Source organism: Epinephelus fuscoguttatus, linkage group LG8 (assembly GCF_011397635.1).
Source record: "Epinephelus fuscoguttatus linkage group LG8, E.fuscoguttatus.final_Chr_v1".
NCBI classification, from domain to species: Eukaryota; Metazoa; Chordata; class Actinopteri; order Perciformes; family Serranidae; genus Epinephelus; species Epinephelus fuscoguttatus.
The window spans coordinates 23211648-23228697 of NC_064759.1; the positions used below are offsets into that span (position 1 = coordinate 23211648).

Consider the following 17050-nt stretch of genomic DNA (forward strand, 5'->3'; position numbering starts at 1 on the left):
TGTATCTGTGTACTCCAGAATGTGTTGTCTCTGTATGTCACTTATATATGTGAATAATACTGGCTATAAATTACATTGAGGCTGTATGTTGATATCTGTTATCTTTTTCTTTTTTAATCAAGGTGCATCTTATTCAAAATTCTCTTTCAAATGGCCAATTCAAATCTGACTTTTTTTTACTTCCCTAGCCAAGCTTATTCACATTTTCATCTTCAAGGCCTTTAGAGAGCAATGTTTTGAAGCAATAAAAGTAATATGATAGCCTTGATTTTTAGACACTCAGTTCAAGTGGAAACAGACAACTTTTGTACCCCACCTGCGCTGCTCCACACCACACAGAGTTTTGAGAGGTACGGTTGTTGACGTCACAAAGACAGTCAGATTGCTTTCTGTCATTTTCAGAGTCTAGCAACGGGGCTCTTTTTCGTTTGAGTTTTGTAACGTTTGCACAGTAACTTCAGTTGCTCCATCATCTGATTTTTCTGCTATTGCGAGTAGTAACTGCAAAGAACTTTCACTGATACTCTCTGGTAACTGGGGATAGCTACTGATAGCTACAAGGGAAAACAGAGGTGCTATCCTCTTCCTGTTTTGGTTAATGAACTTCCTTTGTGCCACAAATCAAGCCTTAATTTTCCCAGGAGATGAAACCAGACAGAATTGTATAGTGAACGCAGATGGTGCCATTATTCTATAGGTATCACATCACATTGTGCATTCAATAGTTACTTCATCCTGACAAGTAAAAGCACAAAATCTTGTGTATTTTCACTATAAGATAAGAAAGGCGTCACTGAAAATAGCAAACACAATAGGTACTAAAACATCCGAGACAGGAATAGTCAGGTAGCTCAGTGTTTGAACAACCATCTATTCTGAGTAGCTGCTCAGTTCAAGCAGAGCAGAGAAAAATACACTTAACCAACTGTAAAAATACTGGGGTGAAATATGTGGTTGTGGTGCAGCACACCAACACCAGCTTGATCATCATCATCATCATCATTGGACCGTCAAGGTCACGATAACAGTGACCGAGAAGAAACTGGGTCACACAGGATGTCTTTATTGCTCAGTACACTCACAACCTGAAATGAAAAAGGATTGAAGATCCACCAAAACAAACAAGAGACCAAAAAGTCATTCACCTTCAGACAGACATCCCAACATAGATGAGCAGGTGCATGTCGACGGTGGGAACATGGGGCATGAAACTAATATCAACACTGCCTGTTTTTATGTTTTCTTATAAGGAGACTGACTTGTATCCACTAGTGTGTAAACCTTAAGAACTAACAAGGTGATAGTTATCACACTCTCACTGTTAAGACATCTGTGTTTCGTTTCAGGCCTTGTCTCTTTAGCCGTTCGGTTAGATGTGTTGCCAGTACCTTGCAATTAGACAGCATAGAAGATATGGTGCAGTGACAGCTGTGCAGCTTGTATTTCATGCCTTTGCAGATGGACCTTGAAGTCGCATCTAGTGTTAATTAATAACCAGCATAGGGAGGAGAGGATGGATGTTTTATCACTGAGGTCCAGCATAAATATTCTTGTTTTGGTACTGGCAGGAAAGAAGTGTGAGCTGAAGATTTTAAGGGTTGAGAAACAGAAAACAACCCAAGTGTTCAAAATAAAATTCACCATTAATTTTGTCCAGTGTGTCCCTAAAAATAGCACAAAGTCCTTTGGTACTACCCAGATTGTTAGAAAGGGATACCCCTGGTCCCATACTCAAAAAGCCTGTCCCGTGGTGCATTAGTGTGCCAAGTACTTCAGGTTCTTGAATTCAAACCCTGAAGACTATCCTGTGTGAGTATGTTTACCTGGCTGTAAAGAAATCAAGCACCTCTGCCTGCCTGACAAATATGCAGACACGACAGACCTTGAATATATTCCTATAATATACAACAGGGCTATTCAATTACAAATTCAGTTCGGCTGATTTTAAAAGGAGGAAATGTAGATGGGTCCAGACATTTTCAGCAGCTTATGTAAAACCTTTTTTTTTTTTCGCTTTTGGCAAATGGCAAACAAATGCAAATGAATGTAGTTAAAAAAAAAAAAAGCTATGTTTATCCTGTCACTTTTGAAATAAAAATGGTCACATATCTGACCCAGAAACATCACAAAGTGTAGACACAGAATGAAAAAGAGCTATCAGTGCTACTGATGCACAGAACCATAACAAGTCCCTCTTTACCAGTATCTCCCTCTTCCCTCTCCGTCTCTCTCACACACATGTTCACATAGAGACACACATCTCACCTTGTAATGTTTTTCATTGAAGTTAAGGATAAGTGTTCAGGGAAAGACATAGGACATGTTTTTTTATTCTGTCGCAGCCCAGATGTTTCGAAAAGCTACAAAGCGTGGTTGGTTCTGCTTCACATGAGAAAACGTTGATTTTTGAAAGATATGACAACCAGCGTTGTGAAGCTGATCCGTACATCATGCCTGATTGGCACTGCACATGTGCAACCCAACAGAGATGAGAAGAAAACAAGATGCCTCACTTGTTAGCTCCTTTCAGACACTATATATAGTTTACATATTTTGTCATGTTGGCAAATTAGATTGATGTATGCTGGGCCACACAGAGGTTGTTTCAAGGCTGATTGTGGCGCGCCAGCCGCCAATTGAATAGGCCTCATACACAATAACCAATTAATGTTTGCATTTGTGTTGTTTGGAAAGAGCAAGTGAAACATGATCACTATTGGGGAGTTTTAGTGAGACTGGACATTGTTCCTGCTGGATAATTGAAATGACTCCACACAGAAAACTTTGTATCTTCTCCGCTGACATCTATCCTTTTTCTCTAAAATGAGTGATACTGAACATGACTGCACAGGTCATGAAAGGCTCTAAACCTGTTGTCTGCCGTGTACTCGTTATACCTCGACATGAGTTATTGTTTTATGTGCTGAGGCAGTTTTCTTTTTTTGCATGTGCGCAGACTCTAGAGCAGACGTTATCTCAGGGGATGAAAGTCTAAGGCGAGCTTGATCCTCATTCATCACATATTCTCTTTGTCACCAAAGCAAACACCCGCCGGTAATTATTTTATTGAATGTCTCTGACTGGTGAGCAATGGAGGGCAACACAATTAATAGCTGTTTCTTTGGGGGGGAAGAACCCTTCGGCTGCTCCAGAATTTTAAATTCTCCCTGATCATCAGACGCTGCACAAACTCTGAGCTGCTTAGAAATTCTTTTTGATGTTCTTTTTCTGTGTGTTTATACACGTGCACGTATATGTGTGTGTGTTTGGTTGAAAGTGGGTATGTACAGTGTAGCCCAATGTATTTGTGTGTGTTTGCGCAAGTGTGTGCTGGTGTTTGCATCAGAATCGACCCTTAAGAGTTCCCTTTTCCGAGCCGGAGCTCGCTGCAGAATTCCAGACTGAAATGCCATTCGTCATTAAAAAGAATCAGATTGAAAAGCGAGTATTTGGCAGCCGACCAGATGAAATCACATTCTTTAAACAAGCTGCAGTGGAATAAATCTTTCAGAGTGTAGCCGGCGCAATACACAGTGACAAAGCTTCAGCGTAAGGACAATACATTTTCCAAGGCAGCTTGGCCACAAATCAGCAAACGGAGCCTGAAGCCTATTTATTTGTATTTGAAGGCAGGCATTCTGCAGAGGGCTTTAGCAACAACGTTTAACCTCAAAGCATCCACTTCTCAGTTGAACTGCTTTTTCATCATTTACATAATTATTCAGCATTTGATCTTACGCACCTATCTTGTCTTTCTTGTGTAATTAATCCAACTCTTACCAAAGTAACAGCGCTATTATTATGAGAGGCAATGATGAGCTTTGGGTATGTTTGATAATGTTGCAACCAGCCTCCAGTCGAGCTCCTGCTGCAGTCAGCAGAGAAACCAGCATGACGGAATTTCTCTGATTGCCTGCTCTGTAAGTGCCGTCAGTTAAACAGATAAATATAGCACAGGAATATACAGAGACTTTGAGAGAAGTTGTGATGCAGTTTGTGCCATTTGCATGAGTATGAGTTGATTTCACAATTCTGCTGCTCGTACATCAGTGCCCACATCCAACAAGTGCTCACTGGTTTTCAAATGCCTCTCAGGTGTGTTGCATTTCTCTCACTCTGGCCTGAGGGGTGTGGCCCCGATCTGCTGATCAGTGCAAAGGAATGCTTTAATTGAGCAACATGTATCTTCTGGACCAACATGATTCATTATTCACACAGACGATTGAGTCCCTCAGTGATGGTACTGTGAGATAAAAGTGGAAAGAGACAAAAGAGACAACTTTTTCCCCTGCTAGCGTTTCCAGTAAGGGTGGGAGGAAATCGATTCAGCATAGTATTGCGATATTTTTGCGTGGCAATATTGTGTCGATGCACAGACACAAAGTAACACTGCATATACAAATTAAACTTCTGGCAGCCTACTTGAACAGTAAAATCAATGGCTTTTGTGGTCAACTAGATACATTTTGGTCTAATAAAAAGGTATAAAGAGAGATATGACCAGACTGAAAGCATTTATCTTATTAGATTACACAGATGTTGACAAAGTTTGGGAACATCTTTTGCATTTGAAAAACAGAAAGTAAATCGCAGTATATGTTATTGAAATACTCAACATATCACAAAACGTTTAAAATTGCAATAATAATATATCATGAAAAGTATTGTAATAAAATCATATCATGGGGCCTCTGGTGTTTCCCACGCCGAGCATTTCCAAGTGCTATCATAGTTGGTGCTGCTGTGACAACTGGGTCACTTTCCATTTTCCTCAGAGCCCAGCAACATGGCTCTTCTTCTTTTGCAGAGTCGAGTTTCCACAGTTACTAGGGTTGTTACACTGTCCGCCATTTCTGCTGCTGGGGATAGCAACTGCAGAATTTTCATTGATGCTCTTTGGTAACTGGGGACAGCTACTCATAGCTACTGGGGAAAACAAAAGCTCTACTTGTTGTGGTTGCACAACTGTTGACGCACTTCTTTTGTACCGTAAATTGAGCGTTCAGTTTCTCAGGAGATCATACCCGGTAGTAGACAGAATTGAATTGTGAAATCGAGGCTTAATCTTAAGGCAAATGGTGTCAATACTCTACAGCTATTACAATATTGAGAGATATTACAATAAACATGTGAGAGGCAGATTAATCATTTGTTGTTATAGTGGCTATTTTGTGCATATTGTGCTTACTATCATATGCCCTTGTGATAACAATAGGCGACCATGATTCATACTGTATGACTGAATCCTTCCAGTCAGTCTCACTGTGGGAACATGTGTGACATGCAGTAACATTTAGACATGCAATTAGATGTTAGTGGTGCTAGTTGGTCAAAACCTGTCAAGAAATGGCTAAATATTTTAAATTGCATGGAAATATTACCAGTTAGTTGCATGATTGTCATCAGAGAAACAGATACTTTCTGTTGGGTGTACTGTGCTTTAACTGATGAGCAAAAATGTTGCGCTGTAATATTTTAAAGGTATACTATGTAGGATTATAAATGCAGTCACTAGCATAAATGAAAGTAAAAGCCAACCCCAGATTCACACTCATTTAGCGTTTTGCCTCGTTATATTGGCGTTTTTTTCGATGCTTTGCCTCTTGGATGCCTGCTGCTTATGGTCTGGCACCTGGTTACTACCTTTTTATAAAGCCCCAACCTCACCTGAGTGCTGTGTGGGAACCCATAAACATTCCGTGCACAGGAAATAAGAGGAAATACAGGCAGAGTATCTGCAGAGAAATACACCACCACACATGGGTCATAAGTGATAATTGAGAGGGATTACTTCCATATGAGATTATACATTGTTTTTAAGGGAAATCCTGCATAGTATACCTTTAATTGTAGCTTTGTTTGTAACATAATACAGAAACAACATCATTATTTGAGTTTAAAGGTTCATACCTTGGAAACAGGAGCTTTACATAAAGCCTTTAACCACATCTTTTGATCCTCTTCAGTGCATAGAGTTGCTGTGGTGTGAGTGGTTAAAAACGTTTTGTCACCATAATTATTATATTATGAGTTAAAATATGCTGTACTATTTATGTCATAGTGACAGCTGGGCATTTTATTACATTACTGGCAGTGTGGTACGGTAGCAAATTTTGCCACATTTCTGACTCGTTTAGCGACACGTTTTATTACAGGTCATTACTTCATCCGCTGGGTATTACAGTAAATTATCAGTTGCTACGGGGCATTTACTTCATCACCTCTCTAACTCTTTTCAAGCTAATGTAACAGCACCATCATATATTTCAGGAATGCGTTCACATAATTATAAATCAAACACCATGTTTCCCAAAGGAAAGTCTTCCTGTGGGTTGCGAGAGCTAAATTGTATTTACTTACATTAATTTTGATTGGTGTGTTTGTGTGTTTTTTGAGACCCTGCCGGCAGGTAATATAGATCAGGTGTGTGCCGACACGATGTTTAGCGAAACACGCAGACATCTGTATTGACTGTCCTTGAAGCGGAGACACTGATTAGAAGTGTATTCACTGGTGCATCTCAAGAGGCAGCTGCACAGTGTGAGGCCATATGCATAATTATAAAACAGAGATAAACAACAGTGACATAATCATGGCGAAGGGTTCGCAGTCAGTCTACTGGGAAAGGGATAGATCCGGAGATTATAATGAGAGAAAACAGGGCACGGTCTATTAACACCACTGTGAGTTAATAACAGAAACCTGCTTTATTTTTGTGTTTTACAGACCCTGAGGATTACCAACCGCCCATATGGAAGTCCTACTGTGAGTAATCAATTCATCTTATATGTTGAACAGCAATGTTTTTGACTGATTTGACCTGACTTTGACCTTTTAGTGTGTTTCTGTAAGCAACAGCACATTTATTTGGGATCTATAAATAGCAGAGAGACATTTCTATACTTGGAAGAATTGGGCTTTGTTGTATATAGTACAATTAAATATGGTGCAGGTTCCAAAAAGCTACGCACTCACACACACACACACACACACACACACACACACACACACACACACACACAAGGCACAAACTCAAACACACTTGCCCACACAACACATTCACGCATGCACAAATGCAAAGCAGCGGATTCCTGATCTCTGAGTAAAATAGGTTACCGTCATCCAGGGAAAATACGATTTTCTACCTGCAAAGAGGCTCAGCTGAAATAAGGTCCTCAGAACACCCACCTCATTATACAATGTTTTTGCCATGTGGGAGGAAATGGATTGACTCCTCAGAATATATATAGCGCATTTGTTAAAGCAGAGCACACACAATTTCAGCTGGAAACTGTGTCTGTCCTTACAGTGATTACAGTTTAACCAATTACCATTTAAAGCCTTTATATACATTTTTCCTGTAATTAAACGTCTCTTTCCGTATAATTTTCCCAATGATGCTGCGTTTCTGAAGTCTCCCATCTTCTCCTGACTCTTCTGGACCTCTGCTGAGGTATTTTTAGAGCACACTGTGTCACAGGAATGGATGATGTCCAGATCTTGCTGGTTGGCTTAAGTCAGCCTGACAAAACATGAAAATTCACAGTGAGGAGTCCTCCTTTTCCTGCCCGGAGAATCTGCTGTGGTGAAGACTTAGCTCAGCCTTGCACAAGGATTTCTCTGCTGTAGTGCCGCTTGTAAATAATGGCGACACTGTTGCAGCCTTTAGCACTCATCTGCATCTTACAAGGTTTAGAAGTAGCAAAACGTACATGTAGGAGCGAGTGCATTGAAATATGAAACAGGAAAGACTGTGTAGGATTTAGCGGTACCTAGCAGTGAGGACTGCAGATTGCAAGCAGCTGAAACATCTCCCATGTGCTAAGCATGAACTCCTGGTTCGAAATCCTTCAGTGTTCATTGTTCAGGACATTTTACAGGGAGCCAAATTATCTGCAGAGGTCTCCAGGTGATTATAACTGGTAAAAAATGCTCAATAAAGCAGTTCCACATTACGAATCAGTGTTTCCCTGACACCTTTTTCCCTGATAACTTAAGATCCAGACATTCAGAGGGTTTTCACTGGGAGCAGAATTATCCGCAAAGGTCTTTTCCTCTAAAAAAGAAATGGACTCTGTGATTTAAACCCGGAAAAATTCTGAATAAAGCAGTTTCACGTTTAAAAAATGTGCTTTTTTCTGACGCTGTCATTGCAAAGGGGCTGCAAACTACGGTGGCCGACACAAAGATGTGAAAAATAAACACGAATGGCCCTATCCAGAGCCAGTGTGTGTTTGGTCTGCCTGTTCTGGGCTACTGTGGAAACATGGCAGTGAAACATGGTGATCTCCATAAATGAGGAACTGCTCCCTATGTAGATATAAGCGGCTCACTTTAAGGTAACAAAACCCCAACAGTATTTATTGTCAGGTGATCATACACTAAGAAACACTGTTCGGCTTGTTGTGGAGGCGCTGCTGACTATTGTGGCCAGCCTGAAAACGTCAGTGCTCCTATTTAGAGCCAGGGTTTGGTTTTGGTGTGGACAAGGACCCGCTCACTATGTACATATAATCGTCTCATTCTACGTCAGGAAAATACACCAATTCTTACTTTCAGGTCATTATACACTAAAGAAAACATACTTATTTTATCATATTCCATTTCTGGCTATATATCCCCTGAAATCCAACACACTGGACCTTTAATGTGGCAGGATTTTGGGTTTGGAAATGTGGCAGTTTGTCAGATAAAAGAGAAACTCAAGTTCTCAAAGATGAAGGATTACAAAGTTGATATGAAGAAAGGAACCGCACTTAGCTACTGATTCCTCTGTTGTGGAAACACGTCTATCCTGACAGAGAGGGAAACAGCAGGAACAGCAGCAGGGCTTCAGCTTTTCTCACATATTATTCTCTAATGGTTACATGCTTATTCTGCGAGTCTGCTGAGGTGTTTGTGGCGATTACTCCGCCTAGCACAAATCCCTCAATTCCATTTTCACTTTGCTTCACTGATTTACTTTGAGTTCACCCAATACTCTGATACAGAGGAGCTTGGATTTGCTGCATGTGTGTATTTGGAAGTGTAAGTATTTGTGTTTCACAGTATTGTGCACATGTAAGTGTATGGAGCTACATGAGGGTCAAATGTTTTGTACTTGAAAAAATAAAATTTGAAACTGAAAATTCGTGTGTTGATCTTGAATTTTGAAAAATACAACAATGAAGGCACTGTCACCCACACCCCTCTCAGTTGATGCCACGCCCCCCACGCCACATCAGGGTCAAAAGTCTGAAACTCAAAAAACAGATTTGAAACTGAAAAAAAAAAAGATCTGAAAGTGTAAAAATAAGATTTGAAACTGTAAAAAATAAGATCTGAATCTGAAAAGATAAAACTGCAACTGAAAAAAATAAGACCTCAAATGTTAAAATATATATGGAAGTGAAAAGTGAAAATAAATTATTCATTCAAAAGAATTACCAAAGTGAATCAAAATTATATTTCACCTGAAAAAACGTTTCATATACTTATTTTTTATTTTGAATACATTGTTGTATTTTTCAAAATTCAAGATCAACATATGAATTTTCAGTTTCAAATTTTATTTTTTCAAGTACAAAACATTTGACCCTAATGTAGCTCCATATAAGTGCACATTAGGTAAGTACACAACAGGTCTTAATTCACACAAATGGACTGCAGATATATGGTTCCTGTCATGTAAACCACCAGCTGCCTAGCCTTGCATATATAAGCTAATGGCTCCTGTTGTACCTTGTTACCTCTGCACTGAGTCAGAGCTGCAGTCCGACTAAAGGATGTTAAGTGGAGTCGTCGTTTGATGTCCAGGAGCGTCCCGTGTCGGAAAGCTGCACCGCATCCCTTAGTTTCCCGCACATCTTAAGTGTGTATTGAGGTTGTTATTTTGGTAGCAAATCTACAACATGTATGTAATTACAGCATGCACTGAGCTGTGTACATAACTCAGAGGGGCAGAGGGCCCTCATTAACATCCGTGTGTTTCTCTGACAGTGTACCAGCTACAGCAGGAAGCCCCGAGACCAAAGAGGATCACATGTCCTCAGGAGGTCAGTGCATCTGTAAATCTGCATACCACAGGCCATTGTATAGGACTGGAATGACTGGTGTTATATTTTTAACCATTTATTTTTAAAATATGAGCAAATAATAGTAAATGCCAGAGTCAGATTCTCGGAAATCAACAGGGAGTCTGTGAAGTCAAAACAGAAGACCTGTAATACCTCACATTTGAGAAGCTGGTAATGATAGTTTAGACGTTGCAACTGTAAATGGTTGAAATAACATACACCAACCATAGACACAGACGTCATAATAAGCAAATAACTACCACACTGATTACAGTATGATGTGATGCAGTGCTCCACAAAAGATGAAAAATACATGACAGACACAAGAATTATGAGGAAAACATGCAAAATGATTTTTTTTTTTTGTAATGTGACAATGAACTACCAAGGTTCAATCTGAACCACCTGCTGGCTCCATTTATTTCTCTCAAAAACAAAGAGGTTTTTTACCCCCCCTTGCTTCAAAAGCAACTCTAGCAGACTGCGGCCCACACTGCATTTTGCAAACTCAGTTTTCTCTCTCAGGTTTTAGCATGGAAAACATTCACTGAGAAATGATTGAGTCGAGCAGCTGGGAGCCACACCAATCAGTAACCTATGGGGAGCGACTCGCTGCTTCTTGAAACTCCCACACCTCATGAGTAACTCTTAAAACACAGTGGTATACCAGAGTTTGAAAATCAAGCATGATCCTCCAACTGCATGGTTTATTCTTTGCTTTAGATATATTTTGGAATGGAGAAATTCCCCATTTTCAAAACACATTTCATGTTTAACCTAAAAGACTTAGAGGATGTGTTTACAATACTTCAAGTATGTCTTAAAAGAGGGAAGTTTGTACTGATAAGACTAACTCTGGATGATATCCACTTGATTTGTCAGCTCAGACAGCTGAAGACTAATATTAGCTTCAGAAACTTTGGAACAGATTCTTACACAGAACAATGAGTGTGGATTTTATGTTCGCCTATCGCTTACAGTGGAAACACATTAGGAAGGGATCGAGAATAGTGCTGCAATGATTAATCAATTAATAGTGGACTGTTAGTTTAGTTAAGTTTATTTGTTTCGCATACATAAACACAAATCACATGAAATAGTCGATATAAAGTATGTGTGAGAGTGTGGTTGAAACCTATAATGGCTTAATTAAAAATAAACACACCCACTGGTAGGGCTGCCCCTGACTAAGAATTTTCCAAGACGACCAGTAGTCGTCATCGAGGGCCATTAGTCGACCAACGTCACGTTTGTAGTCGACCAATGAGAGTGAAGAGTGTAGATTTTACATATCACCTTGGTTTCTGGACATTTTCCAGCATATTGCTCAGTTTAAAACATTTGTTAGTAAAGTTATAAAATGTAATTAGTAACATTACTTTAATGAAGTAATCAAAATAGTTACATTACTTATTACTTTATATTTTTAACAGGGAAACTAGTAATCTGTAACCTATGACATTTTAAAAGTAACCTTCCCAACACTGGTCACCTGTACATGTTTAAAATGTTCACATAAAATGTGTAGGAGAAGGAAGAGTGTTGAGAAACAGGAATCTTTGCCATATTTACAGTATGAACATCAGTTGTTGGTTTTTTTTCCCCAAATCAAACGTTTTAAATGTTAAATGTATCGCCAACTAATAAAATTTATTGGATTTGAGTATTTTTAAGGCATAAAAAATATCCTCTTAAATGTGAATATTTTCTGGTTTCATCCTCCCCCTATGACAGTAAAATGAATATCTTTGGGTTGTGGGCAAAGTTTTAACTATAAAATGAATAGCTATGTAATTTGATAGTCGATTAATTGCTTTTAGTATTTTAAAAAATATTAATTCTCTCATTCCAGCCTCTTAAATGTGAATATTTTCTGTTCGTAATCATTAGTTGCAGCCCTAATCGAGAGGGAATGATTACAGCACAGAAAAGTTGTTTCAGTGTTCATATGGACCACTGATTACTGTTTTAGGACGTGAACATTTTACATAGTGACAGCAAGAACAGTAACAAGTTTAGTAAACTCTGTGCACGCAGCAGGAACACTGTTGATGGACAGCACAGACTTTACTCCCTCGGCTGTGTGAACAGAACAAGTTACTATACTTGTAACTGCCCTCGCTGTGAGAACTGTCAAGCTTCCATTGTACAGCCTACCAGAAATGATGCATGTCTCATCCTATTTTGAGTCTTGCCACGCTGTGATGAGCAAAGTGAAAGCTGTGGGCTGGCTATATGAGATTAGTGGCTACTCCTTAATTCAGAGCACAAAATGATGTTTGACTTATCACCAAAAGCACTATAATCATAACTGTGAATTCTACACTGTCGTCTGTAGAGGTGCACGAAAAGAGGGTATGAATTATAAAATTGTCCATATATAAGATGACATATACTGGATGAGATTTTTTCTTTTTCTTTTTTAGCCGCCATATCCTTTGATTTGTACTGCAGACACACTGCACACCCCGACGTGACACAGTAACACACTTAATATTAATTCTTTGCAGCTGGCCCTCTTTCACCAGCTGTTTTTCTGCTCTGCCTCTAATTCATCTCCACACTCTGTGATTTGGCTTTATGGTTTGGTAGCTGCGAATAGACGTGGGGGCACAGATGGAGATAATCTGTTCTGTGGTGTGGACTCCTTTATCTTTCACACAGGCTGTAAGAACAATTTGCAAAGCCATTTAATTGAGCTTTCATATCATATTGCTCCAGCCAATATGTCTTCCTCTGCTTACAGATGGAGAGCAGACCCAAATACTACGGCAGAGAGTGAGTGTGACGCAATTACTCTCATTGTTTTGAGGCCTTTTTTCAGATATTAATGTGCAGGCAATGCTTTCATTCATCATTACTGCCACATTAGATGTGTTTAAGTTGGTGGATGCGTATTTTTTAAAATATCCAAATTGCAAATCCTGAATAAAATTACATTAGTGGAAGAGTTACACGAGCTGCATTTTTGTCCACAGGTTTCATGGCATGATCTCTCGAGAATATGCAGATGAGCTTCTGGCAGGAGTGGAGGGTGCTTACCTCATCAGGGAGAGCCAAAGACAGCCAGGGACACACACCTTGGCCTTAAGGTACCAACACCATCAGTATGCAGCACAGATTCCCCTGAAAGGTCGACTTTATCAGCAGCCCAGTCCCCGCTCAGTGTCCTCATTGTTCACTTTTATTCATCCGCTCAACAGATCCCACCACTGCTCACCTTCACTCCTGCTGTCCTCATGTATCTCACTCCAGGTTTGGGCACCAGACCCTCAACTACAGATTGTTTTATGATGGGAAGCACTTTGTCGGGGAGAAGAGGTTCGAGTCCGTCCATGACCTTGTGACAGACGCCCTCATCACTCTCTACATTGAGACCAAGGCAGCGGAGTACATTGCCAAAATGACCACGAACCCCATCTACGAGCATCTCGGTTACACCTCGTTGCTCAAGGACAAGATGGTGCACAGGCTGAGCCGCGGACGCACGGAACCACGCAGGGTCACCTTCCAGAGAGATGAAAAGGTGAGTTTCATGAGTGATTATGTAAGTGTCCTGAACCTTTATGTGCACTGTGGGTGGTGAGACTACAGAGGCTGAAAGGTACAAAGTTTAAGCGTGTACCTCAGTGAATTGTCCTTGAGCAAGACACAGCTTCACAGATGTTGTTGTGTAGCTGAAACGATAAGTCAGTCAACTGAATAGCAGGTTGACTGCAAATTGTCAAGAACTTTGATAATCAATAAACTGCGTGATGGTTTATTTTTCACCTAAAAATGTTGATTTTCTCAGATTTGCTGCTTTTGTCTGTTTTTCTATCATTTTAAAGGATTTGTTTTACATTTTTGGAAATATGCTCATTCTTTTTCGAGCCGAGAGTTAAATGACTAAAATAATATGCTCATGTTTGTAGAGTAAATATGAAGCTACATCCAGGAGCCGGTTAGCTTAACTTAGCATTGACTTGATGGGGGAAACAGCTAGCCTGTCTCTGTTTAAACACATCCCAGCACCTCTAGGAATCCCTAACATGTTATATGATATATATGTGTTTTTATCTGTACAAAAACTGAGGTATAAATGTATGTTCAGACCAAATGCAAAGCAAATGTTTGGCACATGTTACTTGCATGAATACAGCTGCTGGAAAGTTTTTTGGAGTAAAGGTCGTGCTAACTAACTGGGGAAAGCAGCTATTGCTAACATTAGTAACACTGGAATTAAGTAACAAATGCATATTTTTGGAACTTACCATGCAAACCTGTGGTTTCACTCCTTTTTCTCCGAGCCTTGTCCCTTTTATTTTTATTCCATCCCATGTACAGTACTGACATTGAGTCGTAGAGGTTTGTACCGTATTTCCCATTCTTGGAGACGTCATGAGATCTCAGTGCTGATAGGCTTTGGCGACACAGCATCATGCAAATTTTGTGCTCCGGTTGAAACATTTCAACTTACACAGATGCTTATATGTGTCTTTCTTCATCCCCTGATGCAAACCTGCATCTGTTTGTCTCTTGGCATTGATTTTTATTGTAGTTGTGACATGCAACAAATTAGTTTCATTTGGTCCAAACACACCTTTAAAATGACAAATTTGGGTGTTACAGTGGGTTCTGTACCGGACTATTTCTTGGCTAGGACTAGTAAGTAACTTCTTTGAGATTTGTTGTCACCATGATGTTGCCAGACGAGCTCCATGAGAGTGATATCGATCCTCTCATCTAACTCCTTGCAAAAAAAGCAAATAAGCGCATATCCCAAATTTAATGTCATTGAGTTTTGGCCTGAAATCTGGCCTTTTACTCCATTATCTGACATTTCAGAGACTAACCTGTGAATCAGTGAACAAAAGAAATATAATGGAGTCATAAAAAAAATTGTTATCTGCAGCTCTATCTCTGTTGTCCTTGGTAAGAAAATCTGGCTGAAAGAGAGTTGAGTTATTTTACCATTCTAACACTGAATGTAGTTCCAATGTGCTCCATATAAACCATGAAAGAAGTAGCTGATTGAAACCAAACTCAAATATTGGTATTTGACATTTCTTCAGTGTTAAAGAAGCAGCCTTGAAAACCATTTTGAACTTGTTATCAAAAGTCCTTAAACTATTTCAGTTTTATTACTTAGAGACTTCAGTTACATGCAGTCCTAGTAGTCATAATAACCCACAATTGCCTTATGATTATATGTTTTTATTTTAAGTAGTACGTCTAATTTAGAAAAAAAATCATCTCATGATCTGGTACGTTTCTCTCAGTCCTGTTACAGAAACTGTATAATATCATTATTTTGATCTACTTCCATGCTGCTGAACATTTCCAGTACATTTTACAGTAGGATGAGAGTGCAACTGAGAGGACACTTTGTCCTGTGAGTGAGACGTACATTATCCCAGTAGCCCCTGGGTGTGTTCACTGCTGCCATGCTTCGCTGCGTCCTCTGAAAGGTAATGATGACCGAGGGGACTGGGACTTTGCTCTGCCTGCTATGCATACCAGATACACTGATCTTGGGTGAGACAAATTGCACATTGCATTCATTGGCACTTGTGAGGTGTTGCTGGATTAAAGTCTGTGAATGATTTATCAATGAGGGACGAGGGATGTCTGTTTTCATACTGGAGGAGAATCCAAACTATCCTTCCACTAGGTGGCAATCTTAACTTGTTTCCTCCTCTCTTCCAGACCTAATGATGGCACTGAGATTCACACCCAGTCCCTTTATATTGACAGATTCTGATATTTCCTTCTTCAGAGATTTAATGAGCTATATTCTTAATGTGTCTCTCAGCTTGAAGACCAGATTTATTGCTTTGGGGGATTCTTTGTTTTCAAAATGTCAGTCAGTGACAGACACATGGCAGCCCTGTCAGCAGGAGCATCAGTTGCAGTATTAATATCATCAGCCTTCAGTTTGGACTCTGTAACTTGAAACATGAGCCATTAATGCTGCATTTTTGACCTGATGGCCATGGGTCAGTCAGTGGCCCTTTGATTTATAGTGGTTTCATAGAAGCTTAGAGCTACACATGCCACTGCCGACCTCTAGGAAGCCCTCAGAGTAGAGGACTGCCCTCACAAGTGCTCTAAGACACGCAGACTGACCTGTGTTTGCTTAACACAGTGCTTTATTGAACTGTGTCCAGCGCTGTTGCACTCTGTTTGATTTGCAGCTATAATGTTTGAAAGTTTGTGCGCTGCAGCCTCCAATTAACCTCCACTTGGCAAGTAAATCTGGAGCACGTCTCTGTCTAAACGTCACATTGTCAGTTATCTAGGCGCTTTTGTAAAACTGGCTTCATATTCCTCCTGCCAAGTTTTATACACAAGGATCTGAGTCAGTGACAGCTGTGATGATGACAGGCTTTGGCAGACAGCGTTTGAAAACCACCTGCCAGTCAAGGGAAAAAGTGTTTTCTGTCTGCTCCAATATTATGTGCCCAAAAAGCAGAGACCCGGCCCGACAGCTCGAATCTGTGGCTGCTGTTTGAACTTCGTGTTTACCAATTACACAGCCACGCCCTCAGGCATTACAGCCACAGTGGCTTCACTGTATAGTCAACATTCACATGTATTTACTCAGTGTCAGGTTGATCGCACCATATTGCTGTGACTGCAGATTCTTGTGTAATTAAAATGCCCTCAGAAAGTGAGGGGGGGGGGGTGCTTGACTCGACCTGTAGATCAACCTCCTGAGTTTACTTTTCTTTGCATGTGCAGAAGTTTCCTCAGTGGTCAGAACGTCTGCCACATACCTCCTGATACTCACCACACTGGTTTACTCTCAGTGGGGAGCTCCTGACAGGCTGGTCTGCTCGCATGCCCTGAAAAGATTTCCAAAGAAATTGTCACGTTGTTTGTTAGGATAATTACCTGTTCTCTCCCGAGAGTTTCACGCTATAAAAATGCAAAAACAGCTATTTTTGTGTTTTAGTTGCAAAATGTAAAAATGTTCCTCACGCCGCATTGTGAGTGCTCATTTCCAGCCTTTT

At 40.1% G+C, this 17050-nt stretch overlaps 1 protein-coding gene across 5 annotated transcripts in view; it reads left to right on the top strand.

Annotated features, from left to right (window-relative positions):
- chn2 (chimerin 2) overlaps nt 1-17050 on the top strand; it is a 32656-nt gene that overhangs the window by 6889 nt on the left and 8717 nt on the right. For all 5 annotated transcript variants that reach the window (XM_049583541.1, XM_049583543.1, XM_049583540.1 and 2 more), the window contains 5 exons: nt 6727-6765; nt 9979-10034; nt 12802-12833; nt 13034-13147; nt 13311-13581. In XM_049583541.1, the coding sequence (XP_049439498.1) occupies nt 6727-6765; nt 9979-10034; nt 12802-12833; nt 13034-13147; nt 13311-13581 (512 nt within the window). The remainder of the gene's footprint in view (nt 1-6726; nt 6766-9978; nt 10035-12801; nt 12834-13033; nt 13148-13310; nt 13582-17050) is intronic.